We start from the raw sequence: 14,015 nt of genomic DNA on the forward strand, positions 1-14,015 counted from the left end.
CAGTCACTGTCTTCTGTTTCTAAGATTGTAAATTTTGTTTTCAAACAGTGGCATTAAACTGCCAAGGAAAGGGCAACCATTTCGCTATCAGTTTACACTGGTAATGCATTATTCATCATACAGAATTAGAGAGCCTAAGTGAAGGTCTCTGAGAGAAGTCTCGAGCAATACACCATAGAAGCTGGGTAGCTAAGATGCTGTTGATTCTTTCCAAGCGAAATATAACTCAATCTAAAGAAACAGTTTGACAGCTTTTTTAAACTTTTTTTCCTTTTTTTTTTAAACCCCCCCACCCCCCAAATTTTAGTTTGTTTGAAAGATTGTTGTAAAAAGAATTGAACATGGGCTTGACATCTGGAAGTTACACTTGATACAGAGCTTTTTATTATTATCATTACTAATGTCATAATATGTTTGCTGCTGCAACCAAAAACTTTGTTAAACAGGTTGGTGATGGAGGAAGACTAGTTCCAGTGCCCAGTCTGAGTGAAGCTGATAAATACCAACCTCTGAGCCTTGTGATTAAGAAAAGAAAATGCTTACTTTCAAAAACATCTAAATTTGCTTCAACACCTTTCACATTAAAAGACATTCTTCAAGGGGAGAAAGAAATTTCTGCAGGTAAGATTTCTATCTTTTTTCAAAGCAGAAAAGTGCATGTTTTATCGTAAATACAGATCAGTAGACAGTTTAAACTGTGCAGATAGTATGATGGTTCTTTAGTATGTGTGTAAAATTTTATCTTGCTTAGTCATGTAATAAATATTTAAGAAATAAGTACAAGTCAAACTGGTAAAAAAAAAAAAGAGAAAAAAGGGACTTTCTGGAAAAAGTGTAAAAAAACCCCAGTCAGTTATACTAAAAAGCCTTGATATTTTCTGAATTAATATGAAACAAATTCAGTTAAGCCTTGTATGTTTTCACAAATGACAACAGATTCCTGATAGATGTATTGATGTATGTTGATTAATTGCTGCTTAAAATTTGTTAGTAATGATCACCTTTCTCTGTATACTCACTTTTAAATATGTAAGAATGGCCTCAGTTCTGCAGCTGTTCCATGCTAGTAATCCCTGGTGTTGAACTGCACAGGCAGAAGCATTTGACAACAGCTATCTGACTGAAGTAATTGGATTTGCATACTATTTTTTTTTCCACATTTGTAATCCGTTTTGAGTTTAGAAAAAAAAAAAAAATGTAGAGAGGAAGAGTCCATCCACGGTCCTAGAAGCATACTTACAGGTAAAATAGGAGAATAATGATAAGCACAGAAATGTAGAAATAACCCTAATCACCATTTCATGCCCAGGACATAGCACATGCAGGACCATGGGTACAACTCTGCCAGAGAGAGTCACAGAAATGCCTCAGACTCCTATGTGCTCTTTCCATTAGTCATCAGTAATAATACTGAAAAATAAGTAACCAGCGTAGCTCTGAATTTCACATTGAAATGGTTAAACACAATAAGAACAGTACCATTTATTCTCTTCTTCTTAATATTTATTCTACTAAAAATTAAAATAATTAAAATGTCCTGTTACAAATATATAACAGTGTGTAAAAATACTGTGTTCAGATTTTTCATCACACAACGTATATCTTCTCTTACTCAGGTGTCTCATCTTACCAGTTGCTCAACTATGAAGACAAATCAGATGTTTCAATTAATGGCAGAAGAGGAAATCAGATAATGAATGATGTCGGTTTTGATATTGCTGGATCAGATTCTATTGCCTTTAAAGCTTCATTTGGCATAGTGACCAAACATGAGGTTGAAGTACCAACATTACTTAAAGAGCTTACTACAAGGTTATATTATATATTTTGTTTTCTGGTTCCATAATTGTATTTCATATAGTTAGGTTGAAGGTTTGAAATGGTTAGGTTTTGATTATTTTTAGCCAATCAACAGCAGTTACCATCTGATATTTTTCAAGTTCCTTAATCGTAGGTCTAACGAGTCTCAAGTTAGATCACTGGGATTAGACACAAGACCTTCTGTATAATACAGATGGCAGAAATTTTCTGAGTTAATTACTGTTTGAATTACAGCACGTCTTTCAGGAAAAAAAAAAATTATAGAGAGGAAGAGTCCATCCAAGGTCCTATCTATGTTATTCCATACTATTGAAAATTGAAATTTACTTCAAATGACATTACTCAACTTCAAGTTTCAGAAAAAGGATTTCTTTGTCTTTGTTGATGAAATAGAGAGCCATACGTATTATCGCCAATGTAGGTACTTCAAAGTTTTATGAGATTATTACACAGCCTTTTCTTGGAAAAGCAAAGTAAGTTTATCACCTCAAATTTTTCATAATCTTCTGTGGCTCTTCTCAAAATGCATTCTCCATTTTTCCAGCATCCTTGTTGCACTGTGGACACTGAACCCAAACTTTGTTATTCCTGTAATGCTGGCACAACTGCCAAACACATAGCAATGTGATGTAACTAATTCTAGGTGTAATTTTCCAGTTTATATTTCAAAGATTATCCCTTGGCCACAGTGTCATCCCAGTGAATCCCAGTGTTGCATCCCACTAAATTATTCACTATGCATGATGTGACATTTGGTATTTTCAAATACTGTTTCCTTGTAATTATTTACCAAGCTATGATGTGACATTTGGTATTTTCAAATAAATACTGTTTCCTTGTAATTATTTACCAAGCAGCCCATGTCATTTTGTATCTGCAACCTCTCTTCTGTACCTATCTTTTCCCAGTTTATTTGCAATCTCTAAACATTATCATTATGATTGGTGTGGAGTGGGGGAAGAGGTCCTAGTCCCCCGATAAAAATATTCAATGTTATAGGACTAAGAGACAATGCCTGTAGAAATTCTCCTACAAACATTCTTGTTTCATGATCACTCTGTGTTTATAGTTTATGATACAGTTTTTTTTCAGTCATAGTTGACATGTGTCAGTTAGCCAGTTTTTAATCCATTGAGAGTATATCAGCTTGTATAGGCATTATTTAGGCTTTTAACCAAAACATTCCATCATAAGCTTTATAGAAGATCAAAGGTAGGGCATTACAGCTATCGCTTTTACTATTTTCCATAAATTCTTACTGACTGACATTAATTATATAACTTTTAAATACATTTTTATTAATTGGGGTGTGTTGACAGTTCCTTACTGAGAACAGTGTCAGATGGACAGACTTGCAATATTCCAGGATTTCCCACATACCCTCTCTAAGATTTGTACATTACTAGCTTTATTTGAATTTTTCAGTGCTTCTGTTCTCAAACACTGAAAGTCAATATTAAGTTTCCAGAGACCTTCTCAGTCAGTTAGAAGTGGCAGTGATTTATTTACTTATTAGTAAATAGCTAATATTAAATATTAGCTATTAGCTGCTTTGTAAATTGCTGATGATATCTGAATTTCTTTCTTGCCTCCCTCTTGATTTTAGAAAAATAAATTTTGATCATTGTCTAGTCCGTCAGTCAAGGAAAAGTAGGATGGAAATTCTGTGCGTGGTCATGGAAAGTATTAGAACTACAAGGCAGTGCTCCTTAACCGTCCATACTGGAATACGTGGAGAGACGATGAGGGTAAGTAGGTTTGACAAAGTTCTGTAACTTAAATGAACAAACATGAATTTTTTAATAAATGTTATGGTTGGATTTAACTGCAGTTTTACTTATGTAAGCACAGAAAAACTCTGAAGTAAATCAATATTATTGCAGATATAAACTGAATTAAAAGTTGGTCTTTTGTTAGTATTGCTTATGTGACTGAGGGATGGGAAATGCATGTGAAAGGATGGCTAGACAATGAGCCATTGCTTTGGGTGAAGCCTCAGCAAAAATGTGGAATTTACTTCTTAGTTTGAATCTCTAATAAACATATAACCTATCTTTCATTATTATATTAATCATCTATAACACATTGGAACTTCAGGCTGTTATTCTTTCAAGGTTCGGCATCTGTTACTCCCAGTTTTATGTTCTTCCGCCCTCTCCCTCTCTCTCTTCAGAGGTTTGCCCACTACTAGCATTTATAAATCATTCACATAATTTTCAATGAGTGATGTAAGTTGTTACTTCCTCTGTATCAAACTTTATTAAAATGCAAAGTTGGGAAATTTGATCTTCAATTTCAAAGCTTCCTCCTGGCATTATAATTCTCAATGTATACAGTTAAGATATTATTTTGTTTATTTTTAAATTTCAATTTGTAACTTTGTTCTTTTGATGCTTTGCTAAATTATAGTTTCACATTATTGAAGATCAGAATTATAAAGGGCGGGACAAAGCCATCGTTTTTCCTGCACATACAACTATTGCTTTTAGTGTATTTGAACTTTATATTCATTTGGATGGTAATTTTGGTAAGTGAGGTGCATTATTATCATTACTACTACTATTTGCAATGGTCTGAGTTTTTAAAACAGTTTTCTTGCTCCTGATATACTTGGGCCCTGATTGCATACAATGGTATGCCTTAATTTTATGCACAAAAGTAGTCTGACTTTCTAAGGGAAACAATTATTGAAAAGATAAACAAGGCAGGTACTAGAAAATAGTCTGTCATGGAAACATTTAAAAGTTAAGTATGATTTTGTAATTTTTTAAAATCCTGCAGTTGCATAGAACAAAAAATCAGTTCCTTGTATTTCTAGCCTGTAAGAATAGGCGTATGAGACCACCTGATCAGTTTTGCATAAAATAGGCAAGTAAAAAGACCCAAGTGAAGAAGAATGTGTGCAGAACTTCTAAACTAAGCTAACTTTTTTTTCTGTTGGGGCTTTAATTTCAGTCTGATACATCATTACCATATATGGATAGCTGAAGATATTCAGGAAGAAACAATCACAATTACTGAAAACTAATAAAAAAAAGATTGCATAGCTTCTCTAAGTTTTATCTCCTTTTAGGGAAAGGATAGTGCTTATATATTTACATTATTTGCAATAATTAAAGTGTAGCCTATAATATTATCAGTGTTACCAATATTGTTTGTAATAAACCAGAAAGTCAATTTTAGGATTTGGTCTACTACTTGATAATATCAAACACAAAACTCCCCACTGACCAGAGTAATGTGAAAAAGTTTTAACCATGAGATTCCCCTGGACTTACATACAGGAACCTCTCTGAGAGTCACCCAACTGTTTCAGGAATTCCTTGGCTCTGTAACATTGTGTCTTTCTGTAAATAGTAAGATAAAAGAGCTGGTTAGGGAAGTAATCTCTTCTAAAACATAGATCTGTACAGCACCATGCTTTAGAAGTGGCAGATAGTGCTGTACCCTTTGGCATGCCCAGTATAAAACTTCTGTGACAGGAATTCTGCATTGTAAAGCACCTTTTTACTGAACTGCGAGATCCCTTTACGCTTCTGTAAAAACTTTACTCTAAACCAGGCATAATTACTGGACTAAAAGTAAAAGATATAATACAGTATGGTAGTTCTTTATATTGACTTCCATAATGCTCAACATTAATTTTAGTTTTGGAAGTGTTTTAATTTTATTTTACCTTTATGCAATGGTACATGCACTATGTTTTTCCTTAAGTAATTATCAGTGAAATAACCAATGAAGCTGATATTTGTATTTGCATAATTAAAGAGAATTCTCAATTGAGAACGTTTAAAGTACGTTTTTTTTCAGTTCCTTGTAATTGATTATCCTTATACTTCACTTTAAAGGTTTCTTTCAAGTTATGGTTAGAAACTTGGGTGGTACTTCTTTTTATTAAAAAAAAAAAAAAAAAGTTTTAGTAGTTGATTTAGAGATGACTACAGAACTCACAGCCTTGCTTACGATTTTTCATTTTTACTTCCAAATGAGAGCATAGAAATGTTTCTCCTTCAAATTGGGACTTCCATTTGTATGATACTGACTGTCTTAGTCCCTTAATATGGTCATAAATTGTGTGAAAACCAAAACAAATTGAATATGTAGGTTGAAAGCCACCAACATTTTAAAATTCCCATTGAATTTATGTCACTTGATTCTTTGGGCTATTACTGTGTGCAGACTTGTATTAAAAAGTGGTACTAGCCGTTAAAAACGAACAAAGCTGAATTTGATCACTGTTAGCTTTATAGATTAGAAAGCTTACTAAACTCTGTTGTGCAATTATTGCTTTTATATTTTGTCCTTCTAAAAACTTATTTTTAATATTTACAGAACTCTGTGTGACTCCAATTTCAAAAGGAGGATTTGAAAAAGAGAAATCTGGATCATCTTCACTGACCAAATTAAGGAGGTTAAAGAGAAATCTGTTTCATCAAAGTACGACTTTTGATATTTATATCCAAATGTCTTAGTTAATATATGAAGAGTGTATTTTTGTTTTTTTGTGTGCAAGATGAACATTTAAAGAAGAAAATTCTGATGGAAAATGTACCTCAATTTCTTCTGCATTGAAATGCTTGTAAAGTTATTAGATTTATATTTGAGAGTCTGACTCTTTCACAAATAACACATTTATGGTATTGCTGTTCATTAAAACTAAAGATCTTAAAATAAAAATTTATGGCTGATGATAAAACTGGTATGGAATAATTATACAACTAACTCCAGTTAACATTAAACCTATTTCATATGCTTGCCATTTACAGCTGGTGTTATGCAATACAAATTATAATTTATAAATAATATTTCAAGGCACACTCTTTTAAGTTTTACTATCAATCAGTATTAATTTAAACATTTGAATGTACTCTTTAGGCTACATGTTCACATGGCAGGGTTGCCCAGAGAGGTTGTGGAATCTCCCTCCCTGGAGATATTAAAAAACTGTCTGGACAAAATTCTGGTTCATGTGCTGTAGGAGTCCCTGCTTGAGCAGGGTGGTTGGACTAGATGACCTTCAGAGGTCTGTTCCAACCTCAACCTCAACCATTCTGTGATTCTGTGAAGATATCGTAGTTCTCATTCTGATATGAATATAACATCCAACAAAACTGAGTATTGCTGTATGTAGCTATAGTTTCTTCAGAACAAGATTCTATACTTTTAACACTCCTTGGTCCAAGTATTTTGGAAATCTGCAAATCTGAGTACGAAGATAAATGTTGAGCAGTAAACACATCCTTCTAAAGGCTGCTCTATATAGGTGTCCTTGCTCCATTGTATCCCATTCTGGTCAAAGGGCTTTTAGCCTTCAGTGCTTCTCCAGTCCACACTAAGGGAGTAAATCTTCATTGGGTAAGATACATCTCAGTAGCTGTCTAGAAGTTTGTCATCCAATCTAAATTAATCACTCCCTGAAGACAGGGGAAAAAGTAGTTGGTAGTTCCAAAAGTGATTTCTTCTTGGAGTGTTTGGGTTCTTACAAATGTGCTAGGAGGTCAGCATGGACTTCTCCAGATTTTCTAAACCTTTTAAGTATTGGTGTTTTTTTCTTGTAAATACAAGGAAAAGAAGCAAATTTACAATTTTTAGAAAATAAACCTAGAAATGCAAAAATTAAAATGGTTAAACAGGAAAGTATGCAGCTGTGATTTGATTTGGCACCAATTTTTCAAAAGCTTGCGAGGCGTATCTTTAAGGTGCATTTCTAAAAATATTTTAACTATATAGGTCACATAAAAATTTTCTGGCTTTTGTCAGCATCTTGTGAAATTAAAGAAAAACTTTAATCACAGGGCTTTTGATGGGAAGTAATCTACAACGTGTCATGTTTAGAATGGTTTAATGAATCAGTTGTTACTAGGTTAACAGATTGTTTTGTAAACAGTACATATGTAATAACAAATCATTGCTTCTTTTTTTTGTGCGTTCTCTTTCAGATAAAAGAGTGGTGGATACCATCGCTAACTCTGATGCTTACTTAGAGGACCTTCTTACAGATTATTACGAAAAAGCTGCAAGCATGACTGATCTCTCTACAAGCTATCTCAGAGAGGGGTCTCATATCCGAATTAATTTACTTAATAACAACATCCCCAAAGGTCCCTGTGTCCTTTGTGGAATGGGAAGTTCTAAAAGGGAGACAGTCTATGGATGCCTAGAGTGTTCTTTCAACGGACAAAAGTACGTACGACTGCATGCTGTGCCCTGTTTTGACCTCTGGCATAAGAGAGTCAAGTAACTGAGCTAGGTAAGTGCCTGTTGTCACAGACATGGGCATAACTGTGCCACAGACTTTTCAGAATTAGTAAATATGACTCATTGTTGAAATGCAAAATAGTGAAAGTGGAAAACATTTTATTACACTATTATCTTCAAATTATTTGCATAACAGTCAATGACCCTTTACTTGAAAATGCCCTGACGTTGTTTTTTTCTTTCTAGTACCTTCTCCTTTCATTATCATGATAATGAAAAATGTACTTTTAAACTAAGTTCTAGCATATATTTTGATATTATGAAAATACAGTTTAAGTTGTTTACAGAAACTTGTTTTTAAATACCACAATGTTGCCTTTATCTACACTGGCATATGATGGTAAAATGAGAATATTTGTTAATAATTTAGAGTTCTCATGAATGTTTAATTGAGGTATCAGATTAAAAAACATGCTAAAACTTAGCTCAGTCTAATGTTTCATTTACAAAAGGGAACAACTAAAACTAGGGATAGGCGTTTCATATTAGGATGCCATTACCACATGTCAACAGTTTGTTTAGATTACTAAAAAGTACCAGCCAGTCTACCTTCTGTATTGGATTTTAGGTCACAGCTGCTCTTGACTTTCTTTTATTTGTTCAGAAAAAATTACTTAGCAGAAAATGTTTTGGAAGCTTACTAAAATAACAGAACTACATCCTTGCAACAAGACTTCAATGATGAAGGTCTGTAACCAGTACATCTCGAACACAGAAAATTAAGTCTGTGTTGTTGAGAGTAAAAACACCAGAGGGCACTACAGAATTGTGTCCAATACTGAGATTGGGAGCACTGTTGGTTAGTACACTGCTGAAGCTCTTCTCATGCTATTTTAAACTGGGAAAACACTTAAAAAATGTTTTTTTACCGTTTAGAATGATTTTAAGGATAACCCAGGTATGGAAGCTTTTTTACTTGGGGTGCCACTTTCACTGGCTACATCTATTACATGTTGAAATGAATACAGCCACTGCCTTTCACATGAGAAGAGTTAAGTATGTTATACAAATATTATGATGACATATGCATAAGCAGAAGAGGTAACAAGCATGAAGTACTGTCTATTAACTATTACTACTTCTCTGCATCTTTCCAAAGTGAGGAAAACCAGAATGATGCCCTAATAATTATTTCTGTTTATACAGAGTATCTGCCATGTTCTTTTGAAATATCTAACACATTTTATTAGTTGAATGTTAAAAATAAGATTTTTACAGTTATCTTAAGAGATATAAAAAGATGCCACTTTTAAAAAAATACTAAAAATTCTTTGACAAAGTATTATTATTTAAAATTCAGTGTCCAGAAAACAGCCAAAGATTTTTTTATTAGTACTTAGAGTTCATCATGCTGGTAGACATTGTACTCCTTTGCTGATATGAAACCATCTCCATCATGGTCATTCTTCTTAAATATATCAGCTAAGATTTCATCATGGACTGAGGGATGACGTTTTTTACCATCTCTTGCAAATTCTTCTTTCAAATACTGGCTTATCTAGAAGAAAAGAAAAAAGTCCAACCATTGTGGCTTTTACATTGGTACTCAACTGCTATCTTCAAGGACACTCATGGTATATATGTAAGTTATTGTCACTCCAGTGCAGACACGTCTGAAGTTTGTTTCCCAGTAAGTCTAAGACGTACCAATGTATTAATCAAAGCAAATTTCAACATTGCACAGTGTAGTCTGTGTAAGCATACAGAATTTTACATGATGAACTGCAGCAAAGCCAGCTCTTGTAAAGATAACACTGATACAACTATACCTATAGTTTTAGAAATTATTTATTCTGAATTAGTTACATCATATTACCTCAAGTTCAGAGAGCTTCTTGTCACTGTCCTTGTCTATTTGATTAAATGCTTCAACACTGCGAGGTCCCTTATTTACTGCATAAAGTTCAATCTCAAAGATCAGTGTCGCATTGGGTGGAATCTTTGCCTGTGCTATGAATAAAATTTTAAAAAGCATTTAAGAAATCAGACACTATGATCAGAGATCACACATATGATAAATTCACACAGAAAGCATCTTATTTTTTATTACAAAAGGCTGTATTAATATTCAGGTTAAACTCTTAATTTAAATATTACACAGCTTGACAGGGAGATTGTTCAGATTGTGTTAGAGAAATGATTCTAAGAGAGATTTGCAAACAATATACTTCCCTGAAACAAAATTGTATTGCTCATATCAATTCAGGTACTTTAAAAATTAAGAGAAGCGTTTGTGTTATCATGAAAAACAAGTATTTCTAAAGTTCTCACTCTTTCACATACTGTCATATGATGGGGCCTATTGAGAGACTGATTCTAAGATGTATGACTTTATTAAATATTTGCAATCTGATTTAAAAGATTAAAGATTAGACCAATGATTGTATATATTTTCTGTCTGAAGACACAAGAAGGCAGTATCAGGTTTTACCAACTATGAATTATACCTGTGGTTAAAGGACTTTATGTAAAATAGTGTTTGAAATATACATCTCATTAGAAAGAAGCAATAGACTGTAAGTCATCTGATTCACAAAAAAACTTCATTATTCCTTTGTCAAAGCATTTTCTGGTATCTGATGTAAAAACACCACTGCCTATAAACACAGGTCATTGTATCAAGCATCTGGCAAAACAAAGGGAACTGAAAAGAGACAGTAACAAACTAATGAGGTCTAAAAGTAAAGCCAAAAAAGCATCAAGAAATCATGCAGTGTAAAATTAAAATGGAAACATGCAAATTGCTTCTAGTCATAGCCAAAGCCAGTGAGTATGATATTCTAACCTCTGAATTTTGACAGAATTTTGACCTTGTGTCAGTTCTTCATAAACTGAAGAAAAACTAAAGAATCTACTTTGTTTATAAACAGAAGATAAACAAAACTATTACTCATCCAAAATATCCATGGTGAAAATGATAGGTTTCAGAGTTCAAAAGATGTTAATCTTACAAGCTTTAAAAATGTAGAAGTTTTTAACATATCTGATATAAATCATGGCTTATATACTACCTATGGAAGAAAGATTCAATACTAGAATTCAGTGTCAGTCGTTTACAAATATACATACCAACAAAGTAAAGATATGTAAAGATTTAGAAAGCCACATGCATCTTTTCTAATTCAAGATTAGGCAGGCATCTTCCCCAGCATGCAGGAATACGCTGAGACAGAGGACAGGAATGCTGTAGGAAAATAATACTTTCTTGAAGTGCTACCTAGAACAAACAGTTAAAACTAGTATTAAAAAACGTACTTTTATTTGTGTCAGCGTTTTTCATTGTTGTTATGAGACTTACTTGTTAAACATTATGCTCAAGAGGAAAAAATTATTCCAAGTAAAATTTCTAGTAAATTTATTCCTAGTAAACTGGTTACAATGGAATTGTATGAAAGACAAAACTAGTGCATGGAATTCTGACATAGTGTCACTACCAATTATTATAGAGCAGGAGCTACCTTTTCACAGAAACTACTACACCCAAGTCAGAGCTGAAATTAAGATATCTACAATTAAGAGTGCTGAAACACTGCATAAAACTCTAACTGGAACTTTTTTTTAAAAAGTAGACTACACACTGAAGCATCATAAATTCGAATCAGATTTCACGCATGGTACTTTTACAATTGTTATGTAATGTGATTATATAATCTATTAACTATCCAGAATGTAAGCAGTATTTTAAACAAATTATTTCTGTTTAGATTAATTCTGTGTCATGCACTGGATTACATTCCGTTTTGCTCAGAAAAAGGAGAATGTCATTAAAAGGCTAAGCAGGTACAAGTCAAATAATATAAACTAAACATGAATAGAATATAGCAGATTAAGACAAAAAATGCTGATATGAATTATGAAGATCTTCCTTTTGACATCAATTTTTCATACTATGGCAATACTTGGAAAAACACATTGGGTGTGATGTACTGAATTCTAATGCAAACTGCAAGACCTGGGTGTGTGTCTCTGACAAGGACTTCAAACTGTGTAAGAAGGAGCAGGATTAGGCTGCACTGGTGCAGTCATCACCTTCAGTGCCTCCAAAAATAATGGAGCACCAATTTGTACAGTCATTTACAATACTGTATGTCTGAAAGGGTAAAACAGGAGATACAAAGAAAGAGAGAAAGAGAAGGTTTAAAACTTCTTTTTTACCATATCCTTGCTGTCCATATGCTAATGATGGAGGAATGATCACTTTCCGTTTTTCTCCAGGACACATATTCATCATAGCAATATCTAACCCTTTTATGACTTGTCCAACACCCAGAACGAACCATTTTGGATGACCTTCATTTTGCGTCCGACTATTAAAAAGAATTGTGAGTGGATAACAGTGAAATTATTTATTTTTTAAATAAAATAACTTTAAATTAGCAGTCAGTAAAAATGTAAATTAGATTATTAGAACACAAGAATGTTTAGAGTGCAAGAATATAAAGTATTAACACTTTTTCTGCTATGTTTATCATTAATTTAAGGTCAAATCTTGAGATGTGTAAGGGGCAACCTCCTTTTGGAGGGAAAAAAAAAGTAAAAAACCTAACTTATTACAAAAACATCCAATCTTCGTGATCATATACACTTGCATGCCAGAAACAAGGTGCCACTGCAGGATGTCTCAGAGAAGTGGACAGTTAGGAGCAATTCACTGCTAGAAAGCAAAAATATCTTCAGCAGTTCACATCACTGCAGGACAGGGTGGGATGGGATGGAGCATGGACAGGTGAGTTGGGGGAAACCTGGCAAACTTGGTTACAGTACTGTGTGCTCACCATCTCTTTGTTCAGTTTAGATATTCAGTGCTTGAGCCAGCTTCTGGTCATATGAAGTGTCCCCAGGATGAGAGCTATACTGAATGGTGATTAAGCAGCATGTAGGGCTGAGGGCAACACCACAGTTGCCAAAATCAGTCACTTCAACAAGCAAAAAAATGTAAGAAAATGGTACTGTTAAATGTAGAATTATCCTATATTTTTTTTTTCCTCAAATTATACAAGTAGAGGTAACGAATCAACAATCTGTAATAAACTAGGCTACTGTCTCATCTTTCCACATACGGGTAAGGAATGAGCCAGATACCTGAAGGAAAGACAAGACTCTCCTCCATAGTTTTTCACAGGTAAGTCCTACCTCACTAGTAGGATGCACCATCATTAAAGGCAAGGCACTGTAAAAATAAAGCTTTTGCACAATAGTTTCTGTACAAAGCATGCTAAAGCAAGCTGAAACAGCCTGAGGACAGACGGATGGGACAAAGTGAAAAAGCAAAAGCCTAAATGCTAACCCTGGGGCAAAGAGGAAGGTAACACAAATTGAGGAAGGAGGCAGCAACAGGGAAGGGCCATAAAGACTGCAAACCACTAACGTAATGTTGCTGCCCTGCACAATGGCAGCTATGTGGAAGTGCATGCTGTATTGAACTTTCTGTCTAGAACAGTCCCTACCAGTAGCTCCTCCTCCAAACCTAAGCTTTTCAGCACAGATTACAGCACAGAACATGGCAGATATAATAACACGGTGGGGTTTTTTTCGCCCTGCCAACGGGGTTCTTCATGTGATGTGTGGTCTACAGGCTCTCAGCGACCCTCGCAGTCGGTCCCCTTGGCTGGTGACAGCTGTCAGTCTCAAGCATGGCTTTGGTTTCCAGCTTACCTCAGAGCTGGCTCCTCTTGACCCTAGGTAAATCCTACATCCCTCAACACTCGGCTGAGGAAAAACAAGGGCTGAGATGGGGAGAAATTACTAATGCTAACATGGCTAGCGAGGACCCCGAGCTACGACCACACTGGCAGAGCAGGGGGTGCCGCTCACCCGGCTGAGGGGGCTCGGCGGGCCCACAGGTTCCCTCAGCCGGGTGGGCGGGACCCGCTGCTCCTTGGGGCAGGCTGTGCCCCGTACCCCACCGGGCTAGGGCCGACCTTCCCTTCCCCCCT

At 34.7% G+C, this 14,015-nt stretch overlaps 2 protein-coding genes across 2 annotated transcripts; one reads left to right on the top strand and one right to left on the bottom strand.

The window, feature by feature from the left end:
• Nucleotides 1-410: 410 nt before the first annotated feature.
• On the top strand, nt 411-8,062 carry PJVK (pejvakin). The gene is made up of 6 exons (XM_010174727.1): nt 411-621; nt 1,617-1,812; nt 3,428-3,569; nt 4,231-4,348; nt 6,154-6,258; nt 7,761-8,062. The coding sequence occupies exons 1-6, from the start codon at nt 411-413 to the stop codon at nt 8,060-8,062; spliced, it is 1,074 nt and encodes a 357-aa protein (XP_010173029.1).
• Nucleotides 8,063-9,241: 1,179 nt separating this feature from the next.
• Nucleotides 9,242-12,400, bottom strand: FKBP7 (FKBP prolyl isomerase 7). The gene is made up of 3 exons (XM_010174728.2): nt 12,235-12,400; nt 9,896-10,029; nt 9,242-9,577 (listed from the first exon to the last, which is right to left on the bottom strand). Exons 1-3 carry the CDS (start codon nt 12,308-12,310, stop codon nt 9,416-9,418), a joined length of 372 nt encoding a protein of 123 aa, XP_010173030.1. The 5' UTR covers nt 12,311-12,400; the 3' UTR covers nt 9,242-9,415.
• Nucleotides 12,401-14,015: the final 1,615 nt, after the last annotated feature.

Source organism: Antrostomus carolinensis, unplaced genomic scaffold (genome assembly GCF_000700745.2).
Source record: "Antrostomus carolinensis isolate BGI_N321 unplaced genomic scaffold, ASM70074v2 scaffold53698, whole genome shotgun sequence".
In the NCBI taxonomy this organism is placed as follows: domain Eukaryota; kingdom Metazoa; phylum Chordata; class Aves; order Caprimulgiformes; family Caprimulgidae; genus Antrostomus; species Antrostomus carolinensis.

Excerpts from the sequence above, each read along its gene's own strand:
- PJVK (XM_010174727.1), top strand. The coding sequence starts at position 411 with ATGTTTGCTGCTGCAACCAAAAACTTTGTTAAACAGGTTGGTGATGGA. Across the intron at positions 622-1,616 it reads GGAGAAAGAAATTTCTGCAG|GTGTCTCATCTTACCAGTTG; the intron begins GTAAGATTTCTA and ends TCTCTTACTCAG. Across the intron at positions 6,259-7,760 it reads GAGAAATCTGTTTCATCAAA|ATAAAAGAGTGGTGGATACC; the intron begins GTACGACTTTTG and ends GTTCTCTTTCAG.
- FKBP7 (XM_010174728.2), bottom strand. The coding sequence starts at position 12,310 with ATGATGAATATGTGTCCTGGAGAAAAACGGAAAGTGATCATTCCTCCA. Across the intron at positions 10,030-12,234 it reads ATATGGACAGCAAGGATATG|CACAGGCAAAGATTCCACCC; the intron begins GTAAAAAAGAAG and ends TTTTATTCATAG. Across the intron at positions 9,578-9,895 it reads AGAAGCTCTCTGAACTTGAG|ATAAGCCAGTATTTGAAAGA; the intron begins GTAATATGATGT and ends CTTTTCTTCTAG.